General features: G+C 39.7%; 1 protein-coding gene across 4 annotated transcripts in view; it reads left to right on the top strand.

Annotated features, from left to right (window-relative positions):
- The first annotated feature begins 285 nt into the window (after positions 1 to 285).
- LOC132406269 (zinc finger and BTB domain-containing protein 7A-like) overlaps positions 286 to 20,834 on the top strand; it is a 151,869-nt gene continuing 131,320 nt past the window's right edge. The window contains exon 1 of one of the 4 annotated variants that reach the window (XM_059991679.1): positions 286 to 3,937. Coding sequence is in view for 1 of the 4 variants with exons in the window: in XM_059991675.1 (XP_059847658.1) it covers positions 6,947 to 6,969 (23 nt within the window). In the remaining 3 variants the exon portion in view is untranslated. Of the gene's footprint in view, positions 3,997 to 6,475; positions 6,977 to 20,834 lie in introns of those variants that run through there. The other 3 variants (XM_059991676.1, XM_059991675.1, XM_059991678.1) reach the window with 3 other exon arrangements.

Here is a 20,834-nt window from a genome sequence, read left to right as displayed (position 1 = left end):
TCTTTCCTGTTTATTTCCAGTCGTTCCAAAACATCTTACAGGTGAATATATTTCAATAGGTTTCAACAAGTACATTTAATGTCAGAGAGATGTATACAATATGCATCCTGAAATTCTTTTTCTTCGTAAACTTCCACGAAAAGAGGAGTGCCCCAAAGAATGAATGATAGTTAAATGTTAGAACCCCAAAGCCCCCCGTCCCATGCACAAGCAGCAGCAAAACAATGACCCCCCGACCCCCACCAGCAAAAAAAAGCATCTGCACTCTTCACCAAGCACTCGAGTGTGCAGCAAAGCATGAATAAAGACACAGATTGGCAGTACCCCAAAGGCTACTTATTCACCCGGTAATTCGACATCTCTCTTTCTCCCTAATAAGGGAAAAAGAGGTTCTCCATTTCACAGCGAGAGGGGAGACATAAGAAAACAACTTGCTGATTTATAATGTTAAAAGTCTGTTGCGTCGCTTTTTCTGAGCTTTGTGCCCAAAGAACTCGTGTTTCCATCTCGATCTTCCATGTACTCCCATGAGACATCAAGCGGCAGCACTGCCCTCAAATCCGCCCACCTCCAGAGCCACTAAAATCCAGCTCCCTGAAGGTGCACTGGTCTTCCAGGTTGTGTCCTTGGCATGTCAAAAAGCAGCCAGTCATGAGGCCCTGAGAGTGGGTCCCATTTCCAAAAAGACCCTAAGTCAGCGTGTAACTCCAAGTCAGACCACAAGACATAGGCACAGAATTAGGCCATTCAGCCCATTAAGTCTGTTCTGCCATTCCATCACAGCTGATCCCACATCCCATTCAACCCCATACACCTGGCTTCTTGCATTATCCGTTGATGCCCTGACCAATCAAGAAACTATCAACTTCCACCTTAAATATACGCCTGGACTTGGCCTCCACCGCACTGGGGCAGAGCACTCTGGCTAAAAAAATTTCTCCTTACCTCTGTTCTTAAAGATTGCTCCTCAGTTTTGAGGCTGTGCCCTCAAGTCCTAGATACCTCCACCATAGGAAACATCCTCTCCACATCCACCTTATCTAATCCTTTCAACATTCAGTAGGTTTCAATGAGATCCCCTGCACACTTATCAATTCCAGTGAGTACAGGCCCAAAGCTGCCAAATGCTCCTCATATGCTAACCCCCTTCATTCCCAGATTCATCCTCATGAACCTGCTCTGGACTGCCTCCAATGACAATACATCCTTTCTGAAATATGGGGCCCAAAACTGTTAACAATACTCAAAGTGCAGCCTGACTAGTGTCTTATAAAGGATCAGCATTATCTCCTCGTTTTATATTCTATTCCCCTTGAAATAAATGCCAACATTGCATTTGCCTTCTTTGTCACAGACTCAACCTGTGAATTAACCTTCTGGGAGTCTTACGTGAGGACTCCTAAGTTCCTCTGCACCTCTGATGTTTGAACCTTCTCCCCATTTAGATAATAGTCTCCACTATTGTTCCTTTTACCAAAATGCATTATCATATATTTCCAAACAGAGAGAAGATCAAAGAGCCTTCCAAATCCATGTGAATTTGCTGCATAAGAAAAGTACGAGTAGACCAAGCCTATATTCATCAGATTTTTATTAGGATGAATGGAAAACTTACTGAAACATTCAAAATTCTTACAGGCCTTCTCAGGTTGTATGTAATAAGGATATTTGTTCCTTACATCCTCAGGCAGTAGTGGTGAGTCTCAGATTAAAGAGCTGTCAATTTGGGACTGAGATGAAAACATTTCTTTACAACCTGGAGGGTGAAGAAACCCTGGAAGCTACGTTGGTTTGATTACTGAGTTCACTGAAAACAGAGATTGGTAGAAATGAGCTGCTGTAGATTGGCCACGCTCTTGCTAAATAGAAGAGAAAGCTCAAACGCCTCGATGCCTACTCACGATCTTTGATTCAGAATCACACCAAGTAGTGCTCTGCTGTATAATTTTATTTCTTTCTGTTCCTCTAGTTACTATCATGACCTGGCATTGCAGGAGTGTTTTCCAGCCAATTAAGTAATGTCTTTTTTCTGAAACACAGCAGCAAATTGGTACATGTAAAGATCCCATGCCAGCTGAAATCTGATCCTTGGTTTAACATCTCATCCCTGTGACATTTTTAACAGTGCAGTTAGTGGTCATACCAAGGTATACTAATGTCATCTAAAAGAAGCTAGTAACTCAAGTGGCTGGTTTTAAAAGTCAGAACTTATATAATAATCAAATATACAACCCAGTCAAATTGAAAGGTACTTAATATAAACCAGAAAAGGCCTTTTTCAAAACAAAACCAAAGACTAACAAGAAACAGTGCACAATCTACTATTACATTGACCACCAGCACAAGGTCACGAATTTCTGGACAGTGATCAGTAAAGCTGCACTCTGACAGATCTTTCTGTCTTCTCCAATCCAGAAGCTTGAAGACCATTTGTACCACCTCCTTAATCACAAGATACTTATCTTCTAGATAATTTAGTTTTGGATTGAGGAACGATCTGCAACCAATTTCTAGCATCTGCTCTGCACAGGACCACATGAAACTACAAAGCCATGTGGACACAGCTCAGCACATCACATCACATGAACCAGGCTCCCCTCTGTGGACATGGTCTATACTTCTCTTCTCCTCAGTAGAGCAGCCAACATAATCAAAGAACCCACCCACCTAGCAGAATTTCTCTTCTCCTCTCTCCCATAAAGCAGAAGATTGAAAAGCCTGAATGCACATACTACCAGGCTCATGGACAGCTTCAGTCTCACTGTTATCAAACTCTTGATCAGACCTTTCATACAATGACTGTTGGCCTCACAATCTATCTAGCTATGATCTCGCTCTTTATTATTTACCCACCTTATGGAATGGAATAGGTTAGAATCCATTGAAATACAAAAGGATATGGCTGAAATGGACCTGGTATACTAATATCAACAATAACCTGTACTTGTGTCGTTCTATCAAAATATAAAAATAGATGTTTGGAAAATATGCAATTAAAAACCTGAACTTTATAATACAAAGTGTGATTGCATTGGGAATGGATTGTGCAAATAGTGGAAATAAAAACATAGAATAATTTAAGATTTTATCAGATGCAGCAATCATGGCTGTGAAGGCCTGAATTAAGTGGATGAATTAAGATCGCTTAATTGATCATGATCTTCATGCTGGTACATTGCAAGGAGAAAGACCAGATTTCCTCTTGACCTTGCTTCAGTTATTTTCAAGCTAAAGCTGGAATGACCAGAACTCTCCAAAGTATAATTCATTTATTGTTTTGAATCTTCTGACTGGAACCTGTAAGATCCAACTAGACAAAGCCAACAATAGCCCTTGCAGCCAGCACAGTAACCCACTGGTTTTACCATTGTTGAAGATGGTAATTTAAAATATATCACTCTGACCTCAAGAAGGGGGACTTCTTTAAATAGCTTTAAATACTAGAAAATCTATATGGACACAACAGGGAAACCTATCATTACACCTACAATAACACTAAAGAAATAAAAAAAATGCCTTTGATGAAAGAAATTAATCATGGTTTACTTTGGTGAAGGGAGAGGTTAGGAACACGGCATCGGGAGGGGTTCTTTGCAGCTTTAAGAGTGAGGGTGGGTGGTTTGGGGTGGGCATTAGAGACCCTCACAGTGGGATTGGGTAGAAAAAGGAGATAATTGTCATTTAGGAGGCGAGGCTAGTTCATTTCAGTGGTTTCCTGCATTTGGCTGTGAAAGGGAGTATGAAGCTGAGGAAGCAGGACCCTGAGACTCGGAGGGAGGGCACAAGACCGCTTTAAGAGGGGGGAGGGCCTGGTGGAACCAGGAAGGGAGTGAGTTACATACGGGCCATTGGCAGATAGTAACAGAGAGAGGGAGGGAGTGAGTGTGGGTGACACATCCAACCTGGGCCTGAACACAACCGGACTCGAGACCACCAGGTACCTGCTCAACCTTCGCTTCTACTTTCCCCCAACCGCCTGAACGCCTCGGACCCGAGGTAAAACTGACGTTTGCAGCGTGTTGTTATGCGGAAATTGGCGCACCGGCCGGCTTCTCTCTACCTACTGTACTCAATACTGTACATTTGCTTACGTTTCGCCCCCCGACTGACCGGGGAGAGAGACTGCGCAGGCGCCACGCCGCGACTGCCGGGAGCTGTAGTCCGCAGGCCTCCGCCCTGTTGCCTGGTAGCGCAAGGAAGAGGACTGCTGTTCCCACAACACAACGCGTTAAAGTGAAGGGGGTGGGGAGGAAATTCGGCGCGGTACAACCTAACCTATTAACTGTTGGGTGTTGCGCGCGCGCCAGTGACATGTTTGACAACAACACTACCCAATGAACAGTCGGCAATTGCAGAGGGGGTGACGTAAGTTCTCAGGGGGCGGGTGAAGTTTTTAATCAAGTTAGGTTGAGTCATCAAGAGGGCGAGCTTCTTAAAAGAGCCCAATGTTAATGGGAAGGTGGGCTTAGACATTACTGTGTTGTAATAATTGCTCAGTAACGCAAGTTCCTGTGCCTTTTAGAGTTAACTGTCGTTGATTTTCCAGTTATTAATGTAAAAATAGTGGTTACTTGGTTTGCTGTTGGGCCACTTGCTGCCTTCAGTTGGACAACAATGTAATGAAAGTTAAAAGAGGAAGAAGCGTCTAATTTCTCAGCTACCCCCACCAAGGCGAGACCTTCTCATTTCCAACAAAGCTTGCCTTTAATTTGTTCCACTTTTCATGAATGTAATACATGTTAGCCATTATGCAGGCCTTGTCCTTGTCAACCAAGGTGACATCTTATGCAGGGATTCAATTCCAAGATGCAGTTAGTTTCACTGATTCATGGGATTTGCCATTTCGTCTGTCTATATGTTGGGTTTGTCATGAGTTATTTGTTAAACTGGAACCCTTTGCAAGCTTCCCTGGATGTATAAATTACAGGTGCAGTTTGGTGCATGATAGCTGCAGGCCACAGAGAGAACATTTTTGTTGAACACTAGCTTCCTCGTTTGATGTTGAAATTGTGGTGCTGTGGTTTGCTGACTTCTGTGTTTAAAATGGACATATTTAAGAAGGCACAAGAGATTGCCTATGTCACAATCTGGAGTTTAAAAAAAAACAAACTGCTGGCTGAACTCAGCAAGGCAGGCGGCATCTGAGGAGGCGAAGGTGTTCAATATTTATGGAGAACTGATATATACAAAAAGTTTGTCTAGGAGAAATTCAAGTTAAAATAAGACACACATTGCATTAAAAAAGATCATTTTGCACCTGAGTGAATGCTGTAAATTTGTGGCATTATAAACTGTCTCTGACTGTAGTCACTGCTGTTAATTTTCTGGATATATGTTTGAATTTAAGTATGATTTGTGAATGATTATCTTTTGTACCAAGTCAGTTTTTATCCATTAAAAAAATTTAATTGTCTACAGTTCAAAAGCTTTTAAACTCCAAGGAAAGAGGAGTATGTCTTTTTCTAGATGATTAATTATTTGCATGTACTTTTGTAAAATATTTGAACAGTGACATGGGTTTGGAACTGAGACTTTACAAATAGCTAAAGAAGCATGTGAATGAAAAAGAATTACTTATAAATACTGGTCTAATAAAGTAAACAAGCAAATGTAGTTTTAATTAAACAATTTTGATATAGTGTCCAATTTTGATCTCTTGGTCTTGGATCAGCCGATATTGACTTGAATAAATTGTCATGAATGCATGGGTATGTAACAAGTATGATACTAAATTCAGTTCTTGTTTATGAGGATGATCATATTAGGGTAAGAAATGAAGGATTTTGGAAAACATTGAGGATTTTTAATGCAGGAAGAATAGATTATCTGATTACTATTAGAAAGTGTGACTAGTTAGCTTAGCTTTAAACTTTTAAGCAGGTTAGAAATGTTCCTTTTGGTCATTGACCTTTTTTAAAAAAATACCAAATCCCTGCTCCTTTAAGAAATGGCCTGTCAAAAAGTCAATTCAAACTGTATTTTTATTGTCTTAATCTTCCAGTATTTCAATTGGTGCCAAATATGAACTGGATTTGCTTTGATGGCTGAGGGGCACTAGCAATGTTTGTGCTTCCATCTGAGGGGGGGGGGGGTTGATGGGGGTGGGAGGAGATAAATATGCTGCTAATCCAGACTAATTATGTTTCAACAACCAATTTGCTCTATCACAAAACTTTGTGCACCTTTGGCATTCCAATGCAAGGTAGCTGTAAAACACCTGTGTGTAAACTCTGCCTGATTTTCTCGTTAATCAGCTGCGTGTCACACAAACTGCCACAAATCTATAGGGCAATAGCACAACTTTACGTCTGACCTTTTTTTGGTAAAATTTTAAATGCTCAGTCAGACCTGACACTATCTTTCTGGGTTTGTATTTTAACTCCTGTTACTTTTTTGTATCACAATCCCTAACTTTTTTTCAAGTACGATTTAACACCGTCGCCCCATGGTGCACTTGCCCCTATTTTGCTGAAGTCACTTCCCACGATGACTAGTCAACTAGTGCTTCGCTTTAAAACATGTAATTTTCCTTTTCTTGTTTATCAATTCTTTCCTCTTATCAGCATCTTCTCCGGCATTGACAGAAAATTCCAGCTTCAGTTGTCGGTACTCCTCTACTCAGTCATTAATTTTGGAGCTGATTGTTACTTTTTAACACAGTAACTCGATCAGAACGGTGGTTCAATTGGGAAAAACTGACAGCATCCTGTTTGCATACGATAGCTGCCTGACCTTTGGCCTTAACTCCCTGACAAAAGTGGCTTCCTGCTGTATTTCTGTTGATAACTGGGCACCTTCTGTAACTAAAAAAAATACTGTTGTTGCTGATCTTGGACCTCGACGCTAACGTGCTGCTGACGATGTTATAAGGACGGGGAACACTGATCAAACGCAGTGCCTTCAGAATAAAACTCTGTTGTCGGGTCGACCGCTTCAGCTCTTATCAATGTTTAATGAAGTTAAACTCCGGTAAATGGCAAGTAGATCGTTTTCCATGTAAAGATGTTCCGCTGAGTTCGAGCCTTGCAATCTGTTTCGTGGCCTTTGACCAGCTGAGAACTTCCAGTTTACTGACGCGCCCAAACCCACCCACAGATACTGAGATTGATACGACTTTATTAGGTTGCTGTAATATTGCTTTGGGACAATCAGCAGGAAGAATTGAGCTGATCGATGCTGTTATTCCAATAGTAGAGGGATCTTTGAGGGAAAAATATTTAAGTATGTGCTCTGGATTGTTGCGTATATTTTACAATCATCTTCTAGCAGAACTTAATAGGCTTTCCTAAAGGCTCACTTATCTGAAAATGGGATGCAGGCTTCATGGTATTTGGTACCAAAATACAGTTTTCTTCTAATCGTTAGTCCAAAATAGTGATATGTGTCACAGTATTTTACAAACAGTTGTAATTAATCTTTAGTAACGTTGTTAAAATTTCTGTCAATGTGTTTAAAAGAAAAATAATTTTCCAGAAGTAAAGACAAAATTAACATTGTTAATAAGCCCCAAAGACTGCTACACACAGTACTAAACATAAATTTATTGCTTGCCTTACCAACTAAAATTTACAATGATAATTAGAATAGTTAGAAGAAAAAATAAATTGAATCCAAATAGTTTTAAGCACACAGGTCACCCTAGTCTCCCAATTTGCACAACAATCAATCCCCCATTACCAACTTGTATTTTTTGTGTAGTAAAACATCCCAAGATCCTTCAAAGGAGTGCTGTCTTTTTTTAAAAAAAGACAAAGGGTAGTCATCAAAAGTGTGACAGCATGGTCAGGCCAATTCTAAAGCGCATCCTAAAAGAATTGTATGTAGAGTTCAGAGAATAAATTCCAGATTTCAGTTCCGTTCAGAGACAAATGAGTTCTGAACTGCTGAAAATCTAGCACTATTTTGGGTGAAGGAAATTAGGATTGTGATTTAAATCAGACTATCTTAAAATTTACTAATCCAGATGTTATTTGTGTTTCCCTGTGATTGAAAGGAATCCTTGCCAAGTTTTTCATTCATTAATACATCCTGCAATATTCCAAAATGCTTTATTTATACAGAATATTGTATATGAACAACACATTTACAAGACTATTTCCACTATTGGTACAGATTGCCATCTAAGGTAATAGCAGATTGCTGTTGAACCTTGAAAATGTTCTAATTGTTTTCAACTCGAATGTAAATTTTTTTTTGTTGGGCAGGTATAAACTATGGAAGGTTCCACAGTGGTAATTGCATTGTAAAGAGTAATGCTTGTTCAGAATTTATCTATAAGTTTCACGTATAATTTTATTATGGGTGGGTTTTAAACAATCGAGAACTGGCCCAGCATACTGTTGGGTGTGCCATCAGTTCACCACCCCACTCCCATGAAAACAGATGTCCTCTCCTCTTCAAAATCCCAATGATACTAAGCCTATTCTGTCCAGCCTTCCCTTATAAGAGGAGTGCCTTCTAGGCTATTAGTCTTTTCAAACTTTTATTACTTTTCAAACATCCTTGTATTAAATGATGCCCATACCCTCCAAAGCTCCTGATGTGATTTCACTAAACCACTTTATAGGTGAAGCATTCCCTCTTTTGTATTCAACTCAATAAATTATTACATTCTGTTAGCTTTTCTTAGAACTTTCATCACCCTTTATGAATTTTGTTTATATTTGGATCCCTCTGTATCTCGAAGCTCTCCATTCTTTCACCACTTTAGATAATTTTCTCTGCCAGTGGATTATTTCATATTCCCACAGTATATTACATTTTCCAGATACTTGCCTGCTCAGTTGATCTTTCTAAATCTTTGTAGATTATTTATGAACTCTTCACAACTTAAATCACTTATCAGCAACTATACCTTCAGTTTTCATTTAAATAAATTGTAAAAAGATACCCCAGCAGTGATCACTGTGCAGACCACTCGTGTCATCTTGCCAACCATTAATGCCTACTGTTTGTCCTCACCAATACCCTGAACTTATGTCTTCTGCAATGATCCTTAAATTCCTTCTGGAAATCGAAGCATGATGCATTTATTGGTTTCTTTTTATATACAGTGCACTATTTCATTAAACATCTCCCAACATTATTCAGCTCTGATTTCTCTTTCAGAAAACCTCCCAACATTATTCAGTTCTGATTTCTCTTTCAGAAAACCTCCTAACGTTATTCAACTGTGATTTCTGTTTCAGAAAACAGTTCATTTTGCCAATTACCGTGATTTTTCTAAGTGCCCTGCTGTAACATCGTTAATCATATTTGTAACAGAAAATGTTAGTAGCTAACAGGCTTGCTTTCCATATTATTCCCTTTTGAAATAAAAAAAAATCCCATTTGCTATTTTGCAGTCTAATGGAACCCTCAATCTATTTGTTTTTATATTTTGATCTAGCTTCCTGTCATGAAATGCTGGAGGAACTCGGCAGGTCAGGGAAAGGAACAATCAATGTGGTGGGCCAGGACCCTTCATCAGGAGTGGAAAGAACAAGGGCAGGGGCTAAAATAGAAGGGTGAGAGAGGGAACAGATCACAAGCTGGTGAGTGATAAGTGAATACAGATGAGGCGGGAAGGTGAGGAGTGGGTGAAGTGGGAATGATGTGAAAAGCTGGACATAATGGCTGGAAGAGACAAAAGGCTGAAGAAGGAATTTGATAGAAAAAGACACCAAGGAATAAAGGGAAGAAGGTGGGAAATCAGAGCAAGAAAGGTGTGGGTGATGGGCAGGTTGTGAGACTAGGGAAGGGAAAGAGAAGGGTTAAAGGGCCCAGAGGGATGGGGAAACTAAGATGGTGAGTGAAGGACAGAGGGGAGTGGATAGTGGAAGTTAGAGACACCAATGTTAATTCTCTCAGTTTGAGGACTACTAAGACAATGTGTCATGGCTCTTGTGTCATTTTGTTAAAGGTTATGTAGTCTGGAAGATTAAATGTGGTTGAATGGGATATTGATATTTGGCAATGAATAGAATCAATGGTATGTAGCATTACTGCTGAATTGATACAGGGGCATGAAGACCCACGTTCAATGTTTTAAGAACAGCTTTCACTCTGCCATCAGCTTTCTAAATGGTCCATGAACCCATGTACACTACTTTGTTATTTCTCTTATTCGCTATTTATCTTTCTAACTTGTGATTTTTATGTCTTGCACTGTACTGCTGTCACAACACAAATTTAATGATGTACATCAGTGATAGTAAACCTGATTCTGATCTAGCTTATGGTTGGGGCCAAATAAGCTATTAGTTTTTGTAATGTTTAATTGGAAGAAGTTGTGACTCTAATGGCATGTCTGACTAGATAGAAATATTGGCCAAGCTGAAGCTATCTGGTATAATAGATGTTCAACTAGTGATTGGATGAGGAAGGATAAGTAGTATATATTAGGGGAATTTTGAGATGTGGATTGAAGTAGCAAGCTATTGGCAAATTACTAGCCACTATTATACATGAATGGTAGCCTTTCTAATCATGGTGGAGATGATGGTGTCAAATATTGAAGAGAGAGTAATGAGGAATACTGCATCAAGTGATAAATCAGGTCATTTGCAACATTCACTCTAGCAAAGGAAGAAACTACCACTGAGTTGTGGGAAAGATTGGTCTAGATTTCAGTTTGTGTGAGACTGGGAAAGGGATATTTGGGCACTAACATTTTGGGGATGGAGTCAAGTGGTGTGATCTCCTGAACAAATTAGTTGAAACAAGCTTAAGTTGTCTCATTAAAAATGTTGGAATGAATAGAAGTAGTTGGAAGAAATTTTCAAAATTAGTGTCGAGGTTTCTCTTCCAAGAAAATTGCGTTAATGAGGTGAAGATGAATAGTAAATGCAATGAGCCAGTTATTCTAGATTTGTGTCCCAGAATACAAGTAAGTAATGTACCAACGATATCTTTATAAAGGGCCTTTCATACATTAAGATGCAGACCCAAAGTGGTTTACATAGACCTAAATATAGTCACAGAAATGAAAAAATTAAAAATTCATAAGTAAAAACAAACATTGCATAATAAAATGTAATCAAATATACTAAACTCCATAAATGTAATCAACATCAACACACTAAGTAATCCTATATGTAGGCCAATTTTTTTTTTAAGAAGTATTTTTTTTTTGGGAAGTATCTTGAAATGTTCCACAGTACTAGCCTGGCGTATCTCAGTCAGTAGAGTATTCCAGATTTTTGGTGCATAAGAGCAAAAGGTTGCTTCACTAGTTCTTGTATGCTTGGCTCTAGGTACACTAAGCAAACCAGTATTTGGGGATCTAAGATTACAATTAGGGATGTAAGGGGATAAACACTCCAAAATATACGGAGGAGCGAGATTAGCAGAGCCTTATTTACAACTAAGTATTTAAAAATTGATCCTAAAGAACATAGACAGCCAGTGTAATGATGCCAAATCTTTAATTTCTGCCCAAATTAGGCATTATATTAATATTGGGGAGTAAGCCATTCTACCAATATTCCATCAATAAGTCCTGTTTCTGGAAATCATAATACATGCTGTATGCATTCCCCAACTATGGAATAATCAACTAAATGTTATGTACTTCCTTTTACTTTTGTCTTAGCAACAAGCAGCTGCAGCTTGTCCTTGTTAGTAACCTGAACCCCATGCATATTACTGATTCAGTAGGTTAGGGACTATGCCTTCCATCAAGATCTACCGCCCCACCCCCGCCCCCACTCCTTTGCCACCAACAGTAGAAGCATGGAGACTGCGACTAGCAATTATAACTCTCCTCATTTTTGAGATCTGTTATTGAGGACTTAATTTGTGACTAATTCTGATGCTTTATGTAAGATTAAACCATACAAATGCCCGGGGTTTAACTGCCATGCAACAGTGCATCCTATTGTGATTGGTTACAGTGACCCTAGACTTGGGAGGGGTAAAGTGATTGAAGTGTGAAAGGAACCATACTAACATCCAGTATAAAGATAGATGTACAAAAGCTAACCATGATAGTTCATCCCACAACACCAACCATCTTCAGCGCCTAATGTTGCAGTAATGAAGGGTGTACAAAAGCTAACCATGATAGTTCATCTCACAACACCAACCATCTTCAGCCCCTAACGTTGCAGTAATGGAGGAAGATACAGAAGTAGATTTTGAATTGTCCTTGTGTAGTTGCTACAGATAATAGAAAATAGAACAGTATGGAACAGCTTAAACCCCTTGACCCAGGTGTGCCAACTTTTAACCTACTCCAAGATCAGTCTAACACCTTCCTCCCACATAGCCCTCCATTTTTTTTTCATCCATTTGTCTATCGAAGAGTCTCTTAAATGTCCATAATGTATCTGCGTCTACCACCGTCCTGGAAGCATGTTCCACACACCCACCACTCTGTGCACTACTCTGATACCCACCTATACTTCAATCTCCTTAAAATTGTGTTCACTGGTATTGATCAGTTCTACCCTGGTTGGAAAAGGTGCTGGTTGTCCATTCTATTAATGCCTCATAAATTTTAAACTATTAGGTCATCTCTCATTCTCCTTCTCTCCAAAGGGAAAAGACCTAGCTTTTTCAACTTATCCTCATAAGATAAGTGCTCTAATCCAGGCAGCAAACTGGTAAGTCTCCTTTGCATCCTCTCTAAAGCTTCCAAATCCTTCCTGCAATGAGGCGACCAGAACTGAACATAACACTCCAAAAGTGGTCTAACCAGAATTTTATCAAACTGCAACTTTACCTTGCAGCTTTTAAACGACATCCTCTGAATAAAGGAAGGCCAGCACACCATATGCCTACTTAACTACCCTATTAACTTGTGTGACAACTTTGAGGGATCTATAGAGATGGATCCCAAGATCCCTCTGTTCCTCCACCGTGCCAAGGATCCTGCCATAAACCCTGTATTCTTTCTTCATTTTCTACCTTCCAAAGTGTATCATTTCACATTTTTCTGGATTGAACTCCATCTGCCACTTCTCAGCCCAGCTCTGCATCCTATCAAAGTCCCATTGTAACCTACGACAACCTTCCACATTATCCACATTCGAGTTTTTGAGTTTTCTTTAATTGCAGTGGAAATCTGACATCCTGCCAACAAAAAAAAAAACTGGTTTTAGAATGAATTGACTAAAGTAAACAGGGAGAGGTTGATGTACAAAACACAATGACGATGGTTTGAGAGTTAAGGAGTGCAACATGAGATCGAAGGCAGGGCTGGGATCTGACTTCTAATAATGTTGTAGCAGACTTCCTTGAGAATGTGAAACTAAGTACTTGTAGAACAATTGAAGAGCCAAACTGTGTAAAAATTTATTAATGATTCAAAAAAAAATTATGGTGTCCCATTTTCTCAATGTGTAGTGCCAATTGTAGTAGCTGGGAAGGAAATGATACAAAGTGTTAACCAGGTCCTGGGGAAACAATAACTACTAAGAAAGTAGAAAAACCTCCTTTCTCAAAGTTTGTCAGTCTTAACACCTGTCTGTAGTTTGGGTATACAGTGGATTCAGGTTAATTTGGACCAGTACATTTGGCCCAATTAAGAGGCTGCCCTATAAAGTTTCATGGAAATAGTTAAAAATAAAAATGAAAATTTACCATTTAACTGAGTAACAGGTTATGTATTTAGATGAAATATAGAACAAATTGAAAGACTACCAATATTTTTACTGTACTATAAAACTATTAGTTCCTATCGACAGATGAATTCATCCAATATATGCTGCCATGTTCTTTTTACTGTAAGTGAACAAAGTAAGTGCAGTTAATGGAGTACTTTCATACATTGCTTTGGACAACTGCATCCTCCAAATCTTCATTTTCATGGTAACATTCAAAATGATTGTTGATGCCTTAATTTTTCATAGTTCTCACCTTGTTGAAGTAGTGAAATAGTTTTATTTTCACTCCCACACACTTCTGGCACCTCCAAGCCTGAATGCTCAAAACAACGGTGAGCAAAACTGTTCTGAATTGTCTTGCTGCCTATTTCTCACCAACTAGCAGTGACAAAAATCACTGCTTTCTGAATAAAAACACACACAACTGATGTTATCTTAAAAACTGTACACTCTCTAAGCATGGTGTAGAGCAGGGGTGGGCAAACTTTTTGACTTGTGGGCCACAAAGGGTTCTAAAATTTGACAGGGGGGCCGGACCAGGAGCAGATGGACGGAGTGTTTTGGTAATACACCTCATAAGAGAAAATAAAATATCATGGGATATGTAGAAAACATGTGCTTTAATTTCAATTGAAAATGAACAAATGCATTACAACAAAATATCTGTCTTTGAAGTCCCATGGTATTTAGCTATTTATTGAAATGACTTTTAAAACACTGAAAATTCTGTTATCCTTCAAGATATTATCATCATCACTCTCCTCCTGACTGTCTTTATTTCAAAAACGGTAGGAGATGCAGGTCTACTTGTCCTGTTCCTTCTTATTCAATTGTCCCCTGTGCCAAAACTCAACAACGACCAGCACAAAAACAGAACAGGGACAGCGCGCCAGTATGCGAAGCGCGTTATTTGATCTGGAGCGCATTTTTTATTTTGAGAACGTATGTGCACCTGCGCACTACTTATGTCCATCACTTAACAGAAATGACATGTAACATGTAAGGCTTATTGAAAAAAAATATTTTCAAATGCATTTTTTTACATAACACAACGAAGAAACTTATTTTTAATTTCAGTGGGAACAGTGTTGTTGGTCTCCCTTTTTAGCTAGCGCATCAAAGTCTGGATTTAGTTTTGTTGTGGCGATTCTTAGGATGGATCTAAGGTGTTGGTGAGTTAACTTGGATCTGTGGCTGGCTTTGTTGATGTTCATGACGCTGAACCCCTGGTCACACAAATAGGTCAAAGAGTAAAACGCAAATGTGGAGTAATACGCTGCACCTCAACAAAGGTCAATGTATATAGAGTGCATCATCTATTGGGAAAACGTCAGAATTGTGGGGAGAAAACGTTAACAAGGTTTATTAATATAATTTCATCAAGTTCTGCGGGCCGGATTAAAAAGCTTAATGGGCCGCATATGGCCCGCGGGCCGTAGTTTGCCCATGCCTGGCGTAGAGTCTAACAGCTACACAAGTCCACGCAACTGATGCTGGTTAGAAACTGTTTGGCAAGAATCTTCTGTCCCAATTAAGCGGCATAGTGTCTCAAATAATCAAAGAGAAAGCTGGTTATTTTCTTGATTAGTTTTTGTTCTTTAAGAGTGAATGAGCAGCTGCTCCGATTAACCAATGGTCAAATTAACTATTTCAGTGTACTTATATCTGATAGATTTCTTGCAATTATGACATTAAACCTATTTTAATTTTATATTCAAATTTTAAACAATACCTTTCCCATTACACAAACATTTGAGCCAATTTAATAGTCAATGATCATGTGGTCAGTTTTCTACAAATTGATTAATAATTGGCCATGTGACATTTTATAAATTCCTTAAGTCTGCTGTAATTTCTGCTTTCCATTTTCAGAGTATTGTTTCCTAACAGTCTTATTTTCATGCCACACAACATTAGTGTGAGGAGTGTCCACATTTTTTAAGGGTAGAAGAATTGAAATTAAGAAAAAAGTGTGCCTGATGGAGTAGTTAGATTGAAACCACAGATTAAGTCACGTGTATCAGTATCACTGTGGAATAAAGGGAATTACAGAGGCACAAGAGAAGAGTTTGTCCAGGTCCATTGGAGGAGGATACTGGTGGGGATGAGCAGAGATGGCTGAAGTTTCTGGGAATAGTTCACAAAGCGCAGGATAGATATCTCTCACAGAAGTTGTTCTCAAATGGCAGGGGAAGGTGACTGTGGCTGACAAAGGAAGTTAAGGACTGCATAAATCCAAGGAGAGGGACAAGGTAGCAAAAGTGAGTGGGAAGCTGGATAACTGGTAAGCTTTTAAAATCCAACTAGGCAACTAAAAAAGCTATAAGAAGGGAAAAGATGAAATGAGGGAAAACTAGCCAACAATATAAAGCAGGATACCAAAATATTTTTTTCAGATATATAAAGAGTGAGATGAGTTGATATGAGACCATTGGAAAATAATGTTGGTGAGGTAGTAATGGGGGACAAAGATGTGACAGATGAACTTAATGAGTACTTTGCATCTGTCTTCACTGTGGAGGACACCAGCAGTGTGCCAGAGGTCTATGAGTGTCGGGGAGCAGGAGTGAGTGCCATTGCTATTACAAAGGGGAAAAAGTGCTAGGCAAGCTGAAAGGTCTTAAGGTGGATAAACAACCAAGACCAGATGGACTACATCCTAAAAGAGATTGCTGAAGAGATGATGGATGCATTGGTCATGATATTTCAAGAATCAGTTGAATCTGGCCTGATCCCAGAGAAAATTGCAAAAATCACTCAATTCTTTAAGAAGAGCGGAAGGCAAAAGATAGGAAATTATAGGCCAGTTAGCCTAACCTTAATGGTTGGGAAAATATTGGAGTCTATTGTTAAGGATGAGGTTTCAGGATACAGGTTTGAAGGCAAGAACGGGGTACTGATTGTGTATGATCAGCCATGATCACAGTGAATGGCGGTGCTGGCTAGAAGGGCTGAATGGCCTACTCCTGCACCTACTGTCTATTGTCTATACCTGGAAACTAATGATAAAATAAATCAAAGTCAGCGAGTGGGAATAAAGGGGACCTTTTCTGGTTGGATGTCAGTGACCTCAGGTTGGTATTAGGACCGCTACAATTCATATTGTTTGTCAAACATTTAGATAATGGAATTGATGGCTTTGTGGCAAAGTTTATGATAATCGGAGGGGTAGGTAGTATTGAAGCAATGCAATTGCAGCAGGACTTGGACAAACTGGAAGAATGGGCAAAAAAATGGCAGATGGGATACAGTGTTGGGAAATGTATGATAATGCATTTTGGCAATAGGAAAAATAGTACAAACTATTATCTAAATGGGGAGAAGGTTCAAATATCAGAGGTGAAAAGGGACTTGGGAGTCCTTGTGCAAGACTCCCAGAAGGTTAATTCACAGGTTGAGTCCGTGGCAAAGAAGGCAAATGCAATGTTGGCATTTACATCAAGGGGAATAGAATATAAAAACAAGGAGATAATGCTGAGGGTTTATAAGACATTAGCTGCACTTGGAGTATCGACAACAGTTTTGGCCCCATATCTCAGAAAGGATGTGTTCTCATTGGAGACAGTCCAGAGGAGGTTCATGAAGATGATTCCAGGAATGAAGAGGTTAACATATGAGGAGTGTTTGGTAGCTTTGGGCCTGTAATCACTAGAATTGAGAAGAATGCGTGGGGATCTCGAAACCTACCGAATGTTGAAGGGACTAGATAAGGTGGATGTGAGAGAATGTTTCCTATGGTGGGGGTATCCAGAACAAAAGGGTACAGCTTCAAAATTGTAGGACAACCTTTTGTGGGGGTAAGGAGGAATTTTTTTTAGCCATAGAGTAGTGAATCTGCGGAATGTTCCTGTCTCAGACTGTGGTGGAGGCCAAGACTGGGTATATTTAAAGTGGAAGTTGATAGTTTCCTGATTAGTCAGGGCATCAAAGGATATGGCGAGAAGGCGGGTGTATGGGGCTGAGTGGGATCCAGGAACAGCCATGATGGAATGGTGGAGCAGACTCAATGGGCTAAATGGCCTCATGCTGCTCCTATGTCTTGTGGTCTAATAGTCTGATGAATCACATTAACAGCATGTAGAAAATCATCAAAACCCCACCATTTATGCATGTTAAGACTTGTGCCTAGCTGAACTACCACTGCCTATTCATTTCAGTACAAACTAACCTTTCAACTATAAGGGAGAAATCAGCATTTTTTAAACTCGTCTAAGTGGTCTTTCGTTAGATTTATGATCAGAAGTCCAGTCGGAGATTGATATATTGAAGGATTATTATTAAAGGCTGCTTTTCATTTCCCCACTCTTCTCTATTGGCCTCAAATCAATCCCATTTGTAAGGAGATAACACCCAATTTTTTTTTTTGTTGTTATTCCATTTACCTGGCATCAAGCACAGATGAGCTAAAGTTTTCATTGAACTTTTAGATCTGTTATGCACCTGCCCTGAGACACTTAGAAAACAAGGACAGTTATGGCAGAATGCTGTTTCTGGATTTCAGTTTGGCATTCAACGTTACTGTCCCAAGTCCTTGGTGAGCAAACTCTTACTCCTCGGTCACCACTGTGCAGCTGGGAGTTGGAGTTCCTAATCAAGAGACCTCAGATGGTCAGAATGCACCACCACTCCTTCCTCCCCTTTATGCTCAACACAACTGCCCTCCAAGGGTTGTGTGAGCCCAGTGTAGTAAATGCTGGTGACACAATGCTTGGCCAGACACTCAAATAATCACATCGTCAGGTTTGCCAATGACACAACAGTGATAAAGCTCATTACCAACAAAGATGAGATAGCCTACAGAGAGAAGGTTGAAGAGTTCCAGGCCTGGTACAAAGCATACAACCTTGTCCTCAATGTTAACAAGACCATTGTGCTGTAAGACAGACCTGCAGGCTATCTCATCATTGTTGGTGATGAACTCCACCACTGTTGTTATCAGTAAACCTGACCACGTGATGACTTGGGTGTTTGGCCAAGACAAAGGAGGTGGTTATCAACATCAGGAGAGCTTGCATCTCTGACATCCCTCTTTACATTGGCAGCATAGCAGTGGAAACTGTGAGTGGTTTCAGACTCCTCGGAGAGCACATTACACACAACCTCTCATTGTCCCAGAACACATTGTATACAATCAGAAAAGCACCAATGCCTCTAATTTCTGAAGCTGAAGAGAACTGGACTTAGCACTTCTATACTGGCGTCATTCTACAGGTGTGCATAGAGAGCATCCTAAAAAAATTGCATGGTGTGGAAACTTCAGTGTGGCAGACAGGAGGACTCTACAATGGGTAGTTTAACCTTCCAATGCTTCACTGGTACCAGCCTATCTGCTGTATATAGTGTCTATTTTTAAAAAAAGAATTCACTATCAAGAAGTTTTTGTGTTTTATTGTTTTACAACATTGAATCAGTGGATTTAATTTGGCTTTTTTGACACTGATCAACTAAAAAGACCCTTGTGTCAAAGTGAAAGTAAACTTCTACAAATTGGTCTAAATTTATTACAATAATTGATTACATAAGTATTCACCCCCTTCGGGTCAGTTTTCCGTAGATGCACCTTTGAGAGCAGTTAGCCTTGAGTCTGTGTGGATAGCTCTCTATCAACTTTACACAACTGGACATTGCAATTTTTTCCCCATTTTTCTTTACAAAACTGCTCAAGCTCTGTCAGATTGCATGGCGATCATAAGAGAACAGCCCTGTTCAAGTCCAGCCACAAATTCTTAATTGGATCGAGGTCTGGGCTCTGACTTGTCTGCTCCTTTTTTTTAAGCCATTCCTGTGTAGCTTTGGTCATTGTCTTGATGGAAAACAAATCTTCCAAGTCGCAGTTCTCTTGCAGACTGCATCAGGTTTTCCTCCAGGAGGATTTCCCTGTATTTTGCTGCATTAATTTTACCCTCTACCTTCACAAGCCTTCCAGGGCCTGCTGTAGTGAAGCATCCCCACAATATGATGTAGCTGCCACCATACTTCATGGTAAGATGACGTGTTCTTGATGGTGTTTGGCTTACGCCAAATACAGCATTTAGTCTGATGGTCAAAAAGGTTGATTCTTGGTTTCATCACACCATAGAACCTCCTTCCTGATGACTTGAGTCTCCCACATGCCTTCTGGCAAACTAGCTGAGATTTCATGTGATTTCTCTTCGCCATACTTCCATGAAGCTGCGACTGGTGAAACACCTGGGCAACGGTTACTGTAACGGTACAGTCTCTCCCATCTCAGCCAATGAAGCGTGTAACTCCCCCAGAGTTGTCATAGGTCTCTTGGTGTCCTCCCTCACTAGTCCCTTATTGAACGGTCACTCAGTTTTTGAGGATGGTCTTCTCTAGGCCAATTTACAGCTGTGCCATTTTCTTTACATTCTTAATGATTGACAACTGTACTCCAGGGGATATTCAGTGACTTGAAAATTGTCTTGTATCCATCTCCTGACTTGTGCTTTTCAATAAACTTTTCATGGAGTTGCTTGGTGGTTTTTCCAAGCATACCAACTCACCAGTCATTGGACCTTCCAGATACAGGTGTATTTTTACTACAATCAATTGAAATGCCTTGATTGCACACAGGTGATCTCCATTTAACTAATTATGTGACTTCTAAAACCAATTGGCTGCATGAGTATTGATTTGGTGTGTCAGGTTAAAGGGAGTGAATATTTGTGCAATCAATTATTTTGTATTTTATGTTTGTAATTAATTTAGATCACTTTGTGGAGATCTGTTTTCACTTTGACACAAAAGAGTGTTTTTTCTGTAGATCAATGTCAAAAAAAGCCAGATTAAATCCACTGTGATTCAATGTTGTAAAACAATAAAGCTTGAAAACTGGGGGCTGGGGGGGGGGGGGTGAATACTTTTTATATACTACAAAAGTGCCTGAAATGGCTAGTAACATAAAAGATCCCACCCCATCCTGCTCATGGACTGTTTGTCCCACTCCCATCAGAGAGAAGGCTATGTTGCATCTACACCAGGACCACCAGGCTCAATAACAGTACTTTCCCCACGTAGTAAGGCTGATCAACACCTCCACCCAACACCACTACTTTGAGAGCAGTTAGCTTTCAGTCTGTGTGGACACGCCATCTGTCAGTCGCTGTATGTAGACACTCTTGTGCTTAGTGTACACTTATGGACATACAATCAATCTACATTATTATTATTGGATTTTCTATGCTGCATCAGATCTGGAGTATCAATTATTTTGTTCTCCTTTACATTTGTGTACTGAAAATGACA

This window comes from Hypanus sabinus, chromosome 16 (genome assembly GCF_030144855.1).
Source record: "Hypanus sabinus isolate sHypSab1 chromosome 16, sHypSab1.hap1, whole genome shotgun sequence".
Classification (NCBI taxonomy): Eukaryota; Metazoa; Chordata; class Chondrichthyes; order Myliobatiformes; family Dasyatidae; genus Hypanus; species Hypanus sabinus.
This window is presented reverse-complemented; position numbering and strand designations above follow the sequence as displayed.